The 16,109-nt window shown below is 45.9% G+C and overlaps 1 protein-coding gene across 2 annotated transcripts in view; it reads left to right on the top strand.

Moving 5' to 3' along the window:
• Window positions 1–3,180: 3,180 nt before the first annotated feature.
• Window positions 3,181–16,109, top strand: part of USP15 (ubiquitin specific peptidase 15) — a 132,996-nt gene continuing 120,067 nt past the window's right edge. The window contains exon 1 of one of the 2 annotated variants that reach the window (XM_037887602.2): window positions 3,181–3,384. In XM_037887602.2, the coding sequence (XP_037743530.1) occupies window positions 3,296–3,384 (89 nt within the window). In that variant the 5' untranslated portion in view covers window positions 3,181–3,295. The remainder of the gene's footprint in view (window positions 3,385–16,109) is intronic. The other variant, XM_037887609.2, reaches the window with a different exon arrangement.

Raw genomic sequence — 16,109 nt, 5'->3', positions numbered from 1 at the left:
GCGCAATTGACTTGGGGTGACTGATCCTTGGGATCAGGAGTAACCTGAATATTGCTATGATTCTTGGTATAAAGAGCCATTTATCACAGAGATATGCTCATTTAAGTGGCAAGACAGACCTGAGTACCCAGGGGCATAGACATCAGTTTTTAAAACTGGTACTCTTGACTAGCAGTCTCTACATTCTAATTTTTTATAGAATCAGACAGCTCACATTAAAAAAAAAAAAAGGATAATTAAGATCCCCTGGCCTCTGAAAGGGTTTTTCTCTTTTTTTTGTAATTAAAATTAGTTAATTCAATCACTCACAGAGCTCACTGAAGTACTTTATATAAGAAAACCAGCAAACTGCATTACAACAAAGTACTTTACGTTTGCGCTGAGTAACATTAAGTACTTTTGCTTAGCACTGTACCTCAGCCCAGCCAGTATGGAGAGGGGTTCCCCAAGCATAAATGCTAAGTAGAAGGCTGACTATACTCTTTCCTGTACTCTACCTTTGTGACATCCTCCAAAAAATGTTCCTTGTAAATCCTACCATTTTCTCCATCGAAGTCCATGGAAACTTTGTTCCTCTCCTCAACTTGTAGTCTGACTCTTTTCTCTGTGGTAACACAGGATCATGCAGGGCTTCCTGGATTCAGGCTCCCAACTCCCAGGGCCTGTGGAGCACCATTTAAAGTGTGGGGACCATGCTGACAGGAAGACTGAGGTCCTGTCTCTGGGGGATGGGAGGCCTTTAGGGATTGTTGATTGAAGAGCACTCGGTCTGCAATGGCTCCTATCCCATAGGGCTGACCGTGCTCTGGCCCATTGGCTCTCGCCACGGCATGCAGGTGAAGGTATTCCTCGTGGTGACCTGACCCACTACACCCCCTTCCTGGCCCTGGTGCCACTGGATCACCTGAACCCAAGTTGGGCTGTGGCCCTCTGAGTCTGTTACCTGTGCAACTACCTGAAAGAAGAGCCAGTGGTCACTGCTGGGAAGGGGTTTACACCCATGCGTAAGCTTGTACATCTATTAGATAGTGAGTTGTCAGAAGGAAGGCTCTTTTGATTTGTCAGAATTTTTTTCCTTCACTATTATCCCTTCTTATTTCTTAAATCTATAATACAATCATAACATCTTTCACATGGCGGAGAATTACTTAGGTTTAAATTTCTGAGGTTTATTACTTTATACCGTTATTACTTCACATTCATAAAGCATTTAAGATACAGAGTATCATGTAAAGGCTAAGTATTGATATCTTTATGGAAAACACTTTTAAAACATTATATTACAAGTATTAAATAAAGTAACCTCAATAACTCTGTTGAAGAACAGCCTTGTAAAAAGCCAACCTCTCTCTTGCATGTAGGTGCAAAAGATTAAAGTTTCATTTGCAGTCTCCCTAAATTTCCAGCTGAGACAGAGTTCCAAATCCACTCATTAGTGGATCAAATGCCTCATCACTGCCATGACTAACTGTTCAACACTGCACTAGGTAGGAAGGTGGAGATTGCTTTCCTTAGTATTATTACAACAGTCAACTTGATCCCCTTACAAGAAGTCAAAAATTAGTTTTTGTGCAGCATCACTACAATCACTAGCTCTCATGCTCCTCAACTTCAGCTGAATTGGTCATTTATATTAGTTCCAGAATAGCCTTGAGCAACAAGCTATGTACAAAGACAATCTTGCTGTTTACTGAAACAGTTGCTCCCCCCTTCCCTTTCCCCCATTTATTCCAGTAAATAGATAACTAAAAAAACAGCTGATCACCAAAACATACTCTAGCTATTCTGGAGGGCCATAGCAGCAGCCAAGGACTGTCCTGATATCTTTCTTATTCTTATCTCAATTCCATTAGGCTTCTGAAATGTTGGCCAAAAAAATGTGTATTTCCTTTCTGTACATTTATTACTGGTTTTCCTTTGAATTTTTTTCAGTTCTCTCCTCAGCAAACAGTCTGTTCTTGTATACTCAATTATCTGCATTCTCCTGGCCCCTCCTCTTCTGCCTGAGGCCCCGACCCTCCCTCTCCTCCACAGGAGCCCAGAGCACCCCCACCGCAGCCCCCCCAGCACTGGGCAGCCAGGTGGCATGCCTGGAGTGCCCCCAGCCCCAGGTAGAATGGTTGCAGCACCCCCAGCCCTGCAGTGCCAGGTGGCACAGTCTGAATGCTGGGGAGACAGCACGGCCCCAGTGCCAGCTGCCCCGAGTCCATGTGGTAACCCTGCCAGCTCCACCCCAGCCAGACTGGGCCAGGGCAGAGCATCAGGAACTGCCGGAGGGGGCCTTCTCGGGGCAGAATGTGGGTGGGGCCACCCAGGCTGTTTGGGGAGGCACAGCCTCCCATGGCCTATGATACCTGCCGCCCATGCTTTGGAGACACTCTGATGTGCACACCAAGCAGGCAAACAGCTACCAGTTTCAACACGTCTCCCAAGCACGACTATGTCAAGTCCCATTGAAAATCTCTTCCGACTTTAAAATTCCTTTGTTGTACACAGTGTTGTTGTAGCCATCTAAGCCCCAGACTATTAGAGAGACAAGGTGGGTGAGGTAATATCTTTTATTGGACCCACTTTTGCCAAGCTTTCAAGCCACAGAGGCCTGGGAAAGGTGTTCAGACCTTAGATGTGACACTTGGAGTACCCTTCCCGGAGCCGAAGAAGAGCTCTGTGTAGCCTGACAGCTGGTCTCTGTGGCCAACAGAAGTGGGTCCAATAAAAGATACTGCCTCACCCACCTGGGTTGTTACAATGCCTGGTGGCTTTATCCCCCGGGTAGCCGTGTATGCTTTAGGGCGGCAGCCAGCTTTCCCCTCCCCGCCCTTTAGAGCTGTTCTCCCTTTGGGCTTGCCGAGGGCTGGGTAGGGGCTTGGTTTTGCAGCCACAGCGCGCTGCCCGCCTGCCTTCTCCAGCCCAGGGACTCGCTGGGTGCCTCGCCCGGCCCCCCTGCGCCCCAGGGACGGGCCCCCACACAGGGGCGGGGCTCTGGGCGGCAGCAGGTTGCGAGCCCCGCGGGGCAGCGGGCAGCGCCAGGCCGAGGCGGTGCGGGAGTCTCCGAGGTGGGGCCAGCGGCAAGCGCCCCCAAAGGCATACGCGGAGCGGAGAGTCCTCCCGCCCGCTAGGGGGCAGCAGCGGCTCCCGCGCCGCCAGCTGGCGGGCGGTTTCCCCTCTTTCTCCGCTTTCGAGTTGTGATGGCGAGCGGAGGGCGTCTTCCCGGTTGGCGTCACTCCCAGCATGCAGCGCGGCCCGCTCCTGCCCCTGCTGCCGCCACCGCCGCCGCTGCCGCCGGGGGAAGAAGATGGCGGAGGGAGGCGCGGCGGATCTGGAGACCCAGCGCTCGGACGTAGCGGCGCTGCTCAAAACCGCCCTGCGCAAGGGCGACACCTGGTGAGGGAGGGGCCGGGCCGGGCCGGGGATGGCGCTGGGCCCTAGGGTGAGCGGAGCAGGCGGCTGCCCACCCCCGGGGCTGTGAGAGGCAGGGCGGGGCCGCTCTGGGAGACAGGCTCCCTGGTGGTAACCGGGGCGGCCCGGCCCGGCCCCGCACTCGGCCTCCGCTGGGGGCGCCCACTGCCCGCGGGTCCGGGAGGGCAGCGCAGCGGGAAGGTGGGGGCTGGGCAGTGGCAGCGTTAGCCGGCGGCGCTGACTCTTCCTGTGTCCCTGAACTCTGGTTCGGGCATGGCCCTACGGGGCCACCCTGGGCAGCTCGCTCCTGCGGCTCTGGTGACGGGCCCGGATGGGCGGGCGAGTCCCGTGTGCCCAGGACAATGAGGGGCCTGGTATTGCAGGGCACTTGGCCGGCCCCGGGAAGAGGACGATGAGCAGATCCCGATCCCTCCCCCCGTAGGTGCCTGTTTTATTGTTCAAACAGAAACCAGGGAAACGGCCCCACCTTCTCCTTCCGGCAGTGACAGGCTTCATATTTGCCAGGTGCAGCACCCAGAAAAATCTCCCCACAATTATGCTTGGCCTCGGGTCAAGCTTCTTGTTCTCACTCCATAGTGAACCTTCTGAAGATGCCAGCAGACAGGGCTGTTTAGTTGAAGCCTGAATCTGTTTTTTGTTGTTGAAAAAGGTGTTTTGTGAGGTGTTGCATCTTTAGGTTGCAGCTTGTTAATTATCAGTAGATCATACAAACTGCCCTAGGTATCTTCATGCTTATAAAGAACAAGGTAGGTTTAGTGACTACCTTTATTTACTTGGTGTTCAGTTACTGAGAATTCTCAAATTTCTGGTTCCCTGAAAACTGTCTCACAAGTAAGATAATTTTAAAAATTCTTGATACTTCCAGAGGACTAATACCCCCCCCCCCCCCACACACACACACTCCCACTTTAGCCATGAAGTGTCAAAATTTGGATTTATGTAAAAGTAAATTTGATCTCTTAAAGTAGGCCACCTACATCATTTTGACTTAATATGTCACCACTCAGTGTTGTTCTAATTCTATAAAATATGGTATTTAATGGTGGTACTACTGCAGCATGTGTCAGAGCCATACATATATTCTGATGCATTATTCAAATGGAGTGCTGAGTGGATAGTCATTTCTTGACATAAGAACAAGTTGGTCTTAAACTCTGCAAAAGTAGAAGCATCTAGAAAAAGGGAAAAAGTGTATTTAACAAAGTAGTAATACTGAAAATGAGAAATGGTGGTTATAAAAAAAATTTCTCGTTTGAGAGAGATTACTGGTCACAGTGGTACTTGTGTTAAGTGCAAAGAATTACTCTCAAACTAGTAGTGTTCAAAATGGAAGAAACATTTAACTGTGACGGTAATATGGCTGCAGAAACAGGAGGATAAGACAGTAAGTTTAAGGAAAGTCATCTTTTGGAAGTTTAAAAAATTCAGTGTATTTAGATAGATATTAGGATGACAGTGTGGTCAAAATTGTTTCATTTTCCTCAGCATATAATATCAGGGACTATATCTGAAATTTAGCATGATTGTAAAACAAACTTCTAAAAAGCCTGATTATTGTGAGAGGCTGAATAAGTACAAAATGGGTATGAACTCTAATTGACATAAAATGTTCAAATAGTAATATTGTGGTAAATTGGCAAACTTAGTGGGTAGAACTTTTTAAGCTAATTTGAGCTAAATTTTTAAGGTTTCACACAGGGCTTTGGAGCGGAGCCCGGAGCTTAAGCGCGGAGCAGCTCCAGAGCAGTGGAGCTGCAGGTTTTTGCCTGGAGCTGAAGCGGAGCCGGAGCACAGCTCCAAAGCCCTGGTTTCACAAAATGGGGTATGCCTTTATAGTACTTCATACTAAGTACTTATTCAGAAAAGATTGGGTAGTGGCTTCTTGAGCATTATTGTTATAAACAAAAAAAAAAAAAAAAAAAAGGTCTGAAGAGAGCATCATATCATAATTCAGGACTTCAGCAGTCATTCACACAAAATTAAGTGATGCTGGAAAAAAAAATCATACCATGTTCTATTTTGATTTATTCTGTTTGGGCTTGTTGACTGATATATCCTAGCTAGCATACCTGTATATTATGCTGATAATACTATTCACGATATATGTGTTTGGCATTTAAACATTAAGAGGTAGTATAGCAGTTATGTGGCTCAGATTGGCTTGTACTTTTGTTATAATGCTGTCCTTATAATTTATGCTGAAGTAAACCTTGGCTGGAGTAGCTAGGAAAACTGTAAGTATAGGACATGTGATTATTTCTTCATGGTAACAGGAATTACCCATAGGAACCTAGGAGGTGCTTAGTACCTGGAATGCATTTGCTCAGAACAAAGATAAGGGTGCATCATGACCTGGAATACATGGTTTCAGAAGAAAAGATAAAGGGTACACCATGGTACCAGAAACAAACAAGGTAAAAGCTAATTAATTAAATCCTGTTTCAGGTGACTTATATAGTACCTTTAGCAGGTGAATAAGTAGGGTTTAAAAAGATGGCTTTAGGGATGTGACTTGGGGAGCACACCTTCTGCATAAGGTGAATGTAACATGGATGTACAGGACCGCTCTTTGGAGACTGGTATCTCAGAGAACCTTTTTCCTGTACCGTATTAATAAACTTGATTCACATTGGTCACCTGGTGATTTTTAAAATAGCACACTGATACTTTTCCCCAAATAGATATACTGTACAAATGAAATTGATATCAATACCAAGATATAAAAACTTGTTTCTCTTATTGACAGTTTTGTTGCTACTCCCAATATAGTGAAATTTACAAGATTGGTTAGTTTCAGCTTTGCCATTTAGACTCTTGTGGGCAGCAGAATTCTGTTGCTGCTTGAGGAAAGTGCTAGAGTAATCATGATGGGGAGAGAATTTCAAATGTGGATGATGGACGAGAGGTAGATTAGTGAGACCATCCCGCCCACACATTAGGACTCTGGTGTTAGAGTTGTGAATACGTCAGCTGGGAGCATCTGAAGGGAAAAGACAGGCTTACGTGTTCTTTCTTCTAGCACATAGAGAATGGTGGTTGAACATGCATATTTATAAAACACCTACTAGCCAGAGGCTTATGTGAAATAGGGAGTTCCCAAACAAGGTCCAAAGATAACATCCTGGTAAGAATCCTAGCTCTGTCCTTCCTCCTACTTGGATATAGAATGTAGTTGTTCCCCATGTAGATACTTATAGCTTGTGATCAAATGACCCCTTAACCGTCTCTTTGTTAAGCTAAATAAATGGAGCTTTTTCATTGTATCACTATAAGGAATGTTTTCTTAGCCTTTAATGGTTCTCATGGCTCTTCTGTGAACGTTCTCCAATTTATCAACATCCTTCTTGAATTGTGGGCACCAAAAGTGGACACAGTACTCCAGCAGTGGTCCCACCAGTGCCAAATACAGAGATAAAATAACCTCCCTACTCCTTCTCAAGTTTGCCATTTATGTATCCTAGGATCACTTTAGCTCTTTTGGCCACAACATCACACCGGGGGCTCAAAAAGAACAGGAGTACTTGTGGCACCTTAGAGACTAACAGATTTATTAGAGCATAAGTTTTCGTGGGCTAGAGCCCACTTCATCGGATGTATAGAATGGAACATATAGTAAGAAGAGAGATATATATATATATCTCTCTCTCTCTTCTTACTATATGTTCCATTCTATACATCCGATGAAGTGGGCTCTAGCCCACGAAAACTTATGCTCTAATAAATCTGTTAGTCTCTAAGGTGCCACAAGTACTCCTGTTCTTTTATATATATATACACATACATACAGAGAAGGTGGAAATTGCCATACAAACTGAGAGGCTAATTAGTTAAGATGAGCTATTATCAACAGGAGAAAAAAACTCATGTTCAGCTGATTATCTGCCACAAACCTAAAGTCTTTTTCAGCGTGACACTGCTTCCCAGGATAGAGGCTCCCTCCTGTAAGTATGGCCTGCATTCTTTGTTCCCAAATACATACATTTACAATGAGCCATATTAAAATGCGTATTGTTTTTGTGCTTAGTTCACCAAGTGATGTAGATCAGTGACCTGTCCTCTTCATTATTTAACACTCCCCCAGTTTTTGTGTCATCTGCAAATTTTCACTGAACATTAATCTGGAATGAATAGAGATTGCTTAACTGAATTAAAACTTCTTCCATAATTTCATAGACTTTCAAACCCCTGGAAAGGGAATAACCTGACCTTTGTGGAAGTTTCTTCGTAACTCTGCCAGTTAATGATTGGCTTATGCCCCAAAGCATCGGATTTTAAATCCCCATTTGAAAAAATATATAACTATTGTAATAGTAGATATTCTCATAGTCCATACAAGTGTCTAATCCTTTTATTTAAATTCTGATCTCTTGGTCTCACTAATATTGTGGCAGTGCGTTTCAGATGTTTTTTTAAAAAGTAGTTCCTTTTATTAGTTTTAAAAGTGCTGCCATTTAATGAAATTCTTATTATGAGTGACTGTTAATATTCATTTTTAATACCTTTCTTCTTACCTTATCTTTCCTATCTCTTTTCCCATCCTCCTGATGTCACTATTGAAGTCACAACCATACACCTTTTCTTTCAGCTCTGTAACCTTGATACATCCTTGATTTATTCCTACCCCGGATCCAAGCCATGTACAAATCTTGCCAATTTTTACCAGTAGCATTTATAATAGCTGACCATTTCTTTCTGTCCATACCACTGGAACTTCTTGTCTGATCATCTTGTATCATGGTTACTACAATCTCCTATTCCTTGGTCTCCTTGGTATCACCTCCATTGTTTACAACCGTGGCTGTGAAATTCATCTTTCTTGCCTGTTGTGGTGCCAGTCCTTACCCCTTAAATCCCTCCCTGTGGTTTCCTGTTTCCCACCATATCAAGCTGAGGTTTCTTGTCCTTGCCTGCAAGGCTCTTCACAACTCATCTTCTCCTTACTTACCAACTCTGCTTCTTATCATGTTACCCTCTTCTCTTCCAGTGACATAGCCTCAGCCACAGGTATGTCCACTGCTCATGGAAATGTCTTCACATTCTCTTATGCTGTTCCTTTATGCACAAAGTGCTTTCCCTGGGCTAGATTGTAAGGCCGGTATTCTTGCCTTCACTTTTCTCCCCCATGTATGCTACTAATACTGGCTCTCTGGGATGCCAGGGGGAATCACGGATGCTTTATTTTAAAAAGTGATTTTCTCTGTTTTCCCCCCACAGCTTTGCTACCGCACCCTCTTCATATGTTCTTTCTCATCTTAGATTCTGGGCTGTTTATGGGTGGGGCTTGCACCTTGTATTTTGGAAAGAAGTGACTAAGAAAAGGACTTAGGTTTCATGGCTGGTAACCCAGCCGAATTTGAGGTCCCAGTGTGGTGGCTAAGAAAATAAATGCAATTCCCTTATAAGTAGCAGAATATCAAATTGGTAATAACACCTTTTTTATGTCTATGTATACAGCATTAGTGAGACCATTACTAGGATATTATGTCCCGATCTGGTGTTCATATTTCAAAAAAGATGTTGACAATTTGTAATGAGTCCAGAAAAGAGCTACAAGAATTATTTGAGGCCTGGATTACAGTAAGATTACTGAAACTGAGGCCTGGTCTACAGACCTAAAATTTAGGTCAACCTAGCAACGTTGCTCAGGGATGTGAAAAATTCCCTGTTTAGACCCTAGTATAGAATCTAGACCCTGTTAGGTTGATAGAAGAATTAATCTGTCAATTTAACTACTGCCTTTCGAGGGAAGGATTTTACTACAATGATGGGGAAACCCTTTCTTTCACTGTAGCAAGTGTCTATTCTAAAGCCATGCCAATATAGCACTTGTAGAATAGACATATTCTTAATCTATTTATTTTCACATACAGAATGTTAAGAGGTGACTTGATGATGGTCTATAAATACTTATGTGGGGAGGAGACATCTGATTTAATAAAGGGCTCTTTTTCAGATGAAGGTTTAAAACCCAGTGGCTGGAAATTGAAGTGAAGATAGACAAATTCAGATTACAACTGAGATGGAGATTTTTTAACAGAGCGTCATTAAACCTTGGAGCAGCTTAAAAATTATGAAACTTATATTTAGGAAACACCTGGCAATTTTTGTTCTACTGTAGTCAGAATAGTAAATCATTTAGAGTTGTGGGCAAAAAACCCCTCACTCTTCTCAGTGTAAGAATAACTTATTCACCCTCAAAATGACTTAAAAGAATTTACACAAACATTAAAAAGAAGAGGAAAACACTCACTTTTGGAGTGAGAGTAAGCATGGAAAATATCAGCCATAAAGGATTTATTTTAGAAATGTATAAGCTGTTAAATGTTGGGGATATAATAAAAACCCCTAAATAAACCTTCATGACCAAGCATATGCTATAGTAATACTTTGCAGTTCCATAGTGCAAGTTGCAATTGCTAGTGGTTAAGATGCTCAACTACAGTGAAGGTAGTGGGTTTGAGTATTGCTTGATTTCACACTGAAAGGCCACATCCAGTTCACACATGTGCAAAATGGTACCTTTTTCTTCGAGTGATGGTCCCTATTGTATTCCATTGAGGGTTGTGCACATGAGCCCAGAGCTGGAGCTTTTTGAAGTAGTAGTGTGCATTGGTGCGTGTGCCTTTGTATCACATTTGTGCTTTCGCCTGAGGTGATAAAGGGCGGGGTGGTCTGATCATGTCTTCAATTCCTTCTCACCACTGCATGGCTTGAGTCGGAGCTTCTGCTTTTCTCTTGTCCTTGGTGATGGACTTTCCAGAAAAACTTTGTTTTTATTCTTGTACGTAGTTAGGATTTTACTGATTTTTTTTTTTGGTAGTTTAGTGTTCGTAGTAATTTTTATACGATTAAGGACTTTGGGATGCTGCTTTGGCGATTTCCTGCCAAACCAACCCCCTGTCCCCTAAGCACCCATACCTGGAGTACAGGATTATGCCAAAGACACCAGGATTCAAGGTCTGCACTTCCTGCCCTCACTCGTTTTCACTCAGTGAGGAGCTCCAATGCTGTCTGTACTGCTTTGGAGAAGCCCCTGTTGCGTCCAGGTGCAGTATCTGCCTCTCCATCCCTGCCTGCACCTGGGAAGGCAAGGCCCTATGCCTTAAGAAGTTCATCATGGAGGTCACTCTGGGCCGGCAGTTGGATCCTGGCCAGGGAACCTCCCCCGCTCCCTCCGTGTATATCATCCTGGGTAGTCCAGGAGTATACCTCCTACCTTGGAGTCCCAATCTGGTTCCGCTGGTACCAGCTCTATGGACCCCACACTGGGGCCTAGCTATGAAACACGGAAGCATGCACATAAACATGGCAGTAAGTCTTCCTCCAGATCCCAGAAAGACGCTACACGATCCACAAATTCTGGCCACAGAGGAGCGCCACATTTCAAGGCCCACAAGAGCGACAAGAAAACACATCGTTCACTGGATCTGCCGGTCCCAGTTCCTGAAGCACGCACCCCTCCTGCATCAGGTCTGCTGATGCAGCATGATTCATTGGCCTTGAGGCAGGTCCCCTTGCTGGCCCTGGTTCTGTCCCTGGTTTAGCTGCCATTGACGCTGGGGAGACTCCGATGTGCTCCTGGCCTTCATGATCTGTTTGTCCTAGAATGGATGAGGTCTCCGCATGTTCCATTCCATTTGCCTGCTAAAAAGGCCCCCTCTCCTATGTTGGATCTGCTGCATTCTGGTCATGCTGCTACAACACACCCTGGTTCATTGGCACCCCCATTCTTTCAGGACTCTGGTTCCTCTGAGTCTGAGGATTCAGGTACTACACATGGTCTGCTGCTTCTCTTCCAAAGGGATTGGAAGGTTCTGACACCACCATGGCAGTATCCCCCTTTGCCTCAGCCCAGGAGCCACTGGTAACTGGTTCCATGGGCACTGCTACAGCAACAGCAGGATCAACCAAGTTGACCTTATTGGAGCGCCTGGCCCCAGTATTCACCTTCAGAACCATCTTGCTCAACCCATGAGGAATCCTGTCTCACCACCCTGTCATTCAGTGAGTCCAACCCTGGCTCCTAATGTGCCAATCAGCCCAGCTCTGACCATACTGATGGATCCGGAGGAGTTTCCTCTCATCATCGCCAGATGTGTTGTCGATGCCTTCCTCTCCCCCAGACAACTATCATCAATTTCAGGAGCTGCTAATGCTCTTTAAGATCCCATTGGAGAAGGTGCAGGAGAGTCAGCACCAACTGCTAGATATCTTGCGTGCATTGGTATTGGCTAGAATGGCTGTACAATTCTGGCAACATTCCTCCAGGCTTCCCTGGAGAAGTACAGAACACAATTGAGGACCTCCCTTTTGATGAATTGCACCTCTTTAATCAGGAGATAGATGATTCACTGAGACTCTAGAGCCGCCTTGTGATCCATAGTCATATATATGCCAAAATGAAAATTTTACTGTCTACACAACACTGTGGAACTCTCCAGTTCCACCACCAATGTGCCTAAGAATCTCCACAAAAGCACCCGAAGGTTCACAGATCTCATTCACCTGGTCTGCTGATGCAGTCCTCCATGCAGCACACCCAGTTTTCACATAAGTAATATTTCTGAGTGCATCTAGAGAGCCATCAACTACTTTGCACCCAATACTCTTGCCAACCATCCCCTTTTGGGGTCATCTCAAAATCTTTCTACCAGCATGGAGCGCAATAACAACAGACAAGTGAGTCCTGGATGATGTTCGACACAGCTGTATGATCTAGTTTGACACTGCCTCCTCCACATCCCTTGCCCTTATCTTGTTTCAGGGCTCACTCTCATGACAGTACTCTTATCCTAGAGGTGAACTCCCTGCAGCAAGCAGTAAAAGCAATCCCTACAGCCTTTCAGGGCATGTGGTTCTATTCCAAATATATCTAGCTGCCCAAGAAGAAAGTGGATGGAGACAGTTCCACCTGCAGGCTGAAGTTCCTCATGGTGATGCTTGCAGCCATCATTAGTTTGCTAGAAAAAGACATGGTTTACGGCTGTCAATATGCAAGACGCCTACTTCCATGTCAACATTCACTCAATCCGCAGATTGTTCACTGGTCTTTGACACGTCCAATACAGGGTCCTCCTGTTCATACTTACTGCTGCTCCACGAGCCTTCACAAAAGTTTTTTTTTCTCTGTGGTAGCGGCTCACCTCCAATAGCAAGGAGTCCCTTGTCTTCCCTTACCTAGATGACTGGCTGCTGGTGGCATGATCCAGAAAGGAAGCTTGGGAATCAACATCCCAACTCCTACTACTTTTCTCCCTAGGGGTGAGTGTGAATGTCTAGCTATTGATTTTGCACCCTACACAGTTCCTGGAGTTCATTGGAGCACGCATCAACTTGACCTCTGCACATGCTTATGTGCTAAAAGACAGGTTCCAGAGCTTACTGCATCTGATCGCTTCAGTGACATCCAGCTCCTCAGTCTCCGCCAGAACTTGCCTTTCCTTCCTTGGCCACATGGCAGTGTGCACGTATGTCATGGTCTTTGCTTGCCTGTGCTTCTGCTGTCTAGAACTGTGGCTGCAAAGAGCCTATTTCGCCCATGCACCGACACCTGGACACGGTTCTCACTATCCCCCCCAGAAGTCATCTCCTCTCTCTGATGGTGGAAAGACCCACTCCAAGTCTGCTCCAGAATGCCCTTCCTCCCATCCTCACTGAGAGAGACCATCATAACAGCTGGGGAGCCCACACGGGAGATTGCATGACACAGAGAACTTGGGTCGCTCGAGAAGCCAGGATGCACATCAACTTCCTGGAAGTCTGGGCAGTATGCAAGTCATGCCACGCATTTTTACTGTCCATCCATTCTCGTCATCTTGGACAACACCACTACAATTTACTACATAAATAAGCAAGGAGGCACAAGATCCCCAGCACTGTGCTTGGAAGCAGTGCACCTCTGGAACTGGTGCATTGCACACTATATCCTCTTGTCAGTGTCCTACCTACCAGGCACCCAAAACGTGATTGCCAAAGCACTCAGCAGGAACTTTGCAACCAACCAGAAATGGCGAACTGCATGATACGGCAATTGTGGGCATTTTTGGTCAATGGTGAACTCCAGTCAGGGAGCGCTTTGCATCACGCACTAACGCCAAGTGCATTCAGTACCGCTCAAGGGGAGAATTCGGTGCCCATTCACAGGGCAAGGCCCTGGTTGTCGACTGGTCAGACGGTATCAACTATGCCTTCCCTCCCCTACCATTCGTGCCACACATCCTTCACAAACTCCAGTGGGAGAGGGTGACGGCCATCCTGATCTCTCCATTCTGGCCTTGACAGTTCAGATTTCCTCTGGTTCTCTGCATGTCGAATCATCCTCCACTCCCTTGCCAACGTTTCCAGAACTGCTCACGCAACACAATGGCAGACTCAGACACCCTGATCAAGCGTGAAACATCTGTGGGTTCTTGGACGGACACCTCCACTAGCATGAGAATATTCGTCAGCAGTCCGAGATGTACTCTCCTGTAGCTGGAAGGACTTCACAAAACGATTCTACCAAGCTAACGGGCCCAGAAGTGAAACGTGCCTAAACGGAAAGGTCTTGCCCCCGAAGCTGTGTCCATCCTGATGCTTTTAGACTGTTTCCTCTATCTGAAAGCCTCAGGACTTGTTCTCAGCTTCATCAGAGTGCATGCGGTGGCTATGAGCACTTTCCACCATCTGGTGGAGGGACATTTGGTTTTTACCCACCCTTTGGCTGACCAATTCTGGAAGGGCCTTGTATGTAAATACCCGCCCATTCAGCCTATTGCTCTTCAGTGGGACCTCAACCTAGTCCTTTAATGAATCCCTGGTCGCCTCCTTCCTTTTTCTTCTTTCCATGAAGGTCACTTTGCTGGTTGCTATCCTCCCTTCAGAAAGGGTTGGCCATCTGGGAGCCATGATGGTAAACCTCCCTTTCACTCTTTGATAGATACAAGTGCAGAGAAACTTTGTCCTTATCAAAAGTGGTTTCCTGCTTTCATCTCAGCCAACCATACATTTGCCAGCCTTCTTCCCCAAACCACACACCTCACATAAGGAATGACTGCTTCACTCCCTTAATGTCCTTAGGGACTTGGCCTTTTATTTTCAACGGATGAAGCCCTTCTGGAAGTCTTAGATTATTTATTGCCATAGTCGAGGGAATTAAAGGGCAGGCCCTCTCCACCAAGAATGCCTTGAAGTGGGTCTCAGGGTGCATCACGCTCTGCTATCAACTATCAGGACAGTCTCCACCAGCTGGGATATGGGTCCGTTTTACGAAAGCACAAGCATCAACTACCACCGTGCTCCACAATGTGCCCCTTGCAGACATATGTAAGACAGGCATGTAGAGTTTGGTGCGCACCTTTTCTTCTCATTATGCTCTAGTGCATGATTCTGCAATGGATGATGATAGAGAATGAGCAGGAGGACCCAGAGGCGTATTGAGTAGATTGGCTGCTTTATTACCCTCGACCCAGTTGTTGAGTAAGCACTGAGTTAATCACATCACGCTCTCTTATTTGTTAATATGTAAATGCCCACATTTATTACAACACCCCCAAAACCCTTATTTGATAATATGAACGCCCATATAATGAATAGTAATAGCTATATACTAAATATAATTATACCCGCTCCTGTTTACAGCTGGGAAAGGAAGGGACGGGGGAGATAACACTTCTTTACACAAAGGGTATTCTTTAGACATCCACATTTCTTATGCAGCTGCAACGCTTATCCATCCTTAACAAGCAGAAGGGAAGGGAGAGGGATAGCACTTTATCTATTAAGCGAGGAGACGGTGCCTTCCTCCCTAATACCATGCTAGTGGTTACCCAGGTCTTTACTTAACACTTACATATCCCAACAGATGCCTCATTCGGCACAGCGATCTTCTGTTCCGCAGTTCCGCCATCTTTCTCACACCCTCCTCCTAGCTAGGTACTGCTTGATGATCACACTCAGTGGAATACAATAGGGAACATCACTCGAAGAACAAGAAGGGGAGGTTACTTACTTGTAACTGGAGGCTCTTTGAGATATGTGGTCCCTATCTGTATTGCAACCGCACCCTCCTCCTCTGCTGCAGATCTGTGGTGGAGAAGGAACTGAAGTCGTGGTTGGGCCACCTGCACTGTATCATCTTGGGCGAAACCACGAGGTGATACAAGTGCTCATGGATGGACCAACAGACACTAGTACTTTGAAAAGCTCCGGCTCCGGGCACATACGCATAACCCCAGTGGAATACAATAGGGATCACGTGTCTCACAGAACCTCCAGTTATAGGTAAGTAACCTCCCATGATGCGTTGGGTTAGGACAGTCAAAGATGGTCAGTTGTAATGCTGGCCACATCATTCCCTTGCATACCACTGATAAGGTTAAGGTTCTGTCACGGGTATTTTTAGTAAAAGGGACAGGTCGCAAGCAATAAACAAAAATTCACGGAAGCCTGCGGCCTGTCCCTGACTTTTACTAAAAATATCCTAGGGCAACCAGAGGGCTGCTGGGGCCTGCAGCTGCTCTAGCCCTGCTGCTGATCCTGCAGCAGGGGGTGACCTGGACCCGGGGCCGCTGCTCCAGTCCCAGAAAAAGTCTCAGAGGTCCCAGAAAGTCCTGGAATCTGTGATGCCAGTGACAGAATTGTATCCTTAACCATTGGCTGTGAAATTGATGTGCCTTAACGGTGTCAGCCTGATGAGCCCTTAGCCCTGG

The sequence above is a fragment of the Chelonia mydas genome, chromosome 1, assembly GCF_015237465.2.
Source record: "Chelonia mydas isolate rCheMyd1 chromosome 1, rCheMyd1.pri.v2, whole genome shotgun sequence".
Taxonomy (NCBI): domain Eukaryota; kingdom Metazoa; phylum Chordata; order Testudines; family Cheloniidae; genus Chelonia; species Chelonia mydas.
The sequence above is the reverse complement of the archived record's forward strand: the minus strand, read 5'-3'. Positions and strand labels throughout refer to the sequence as shown.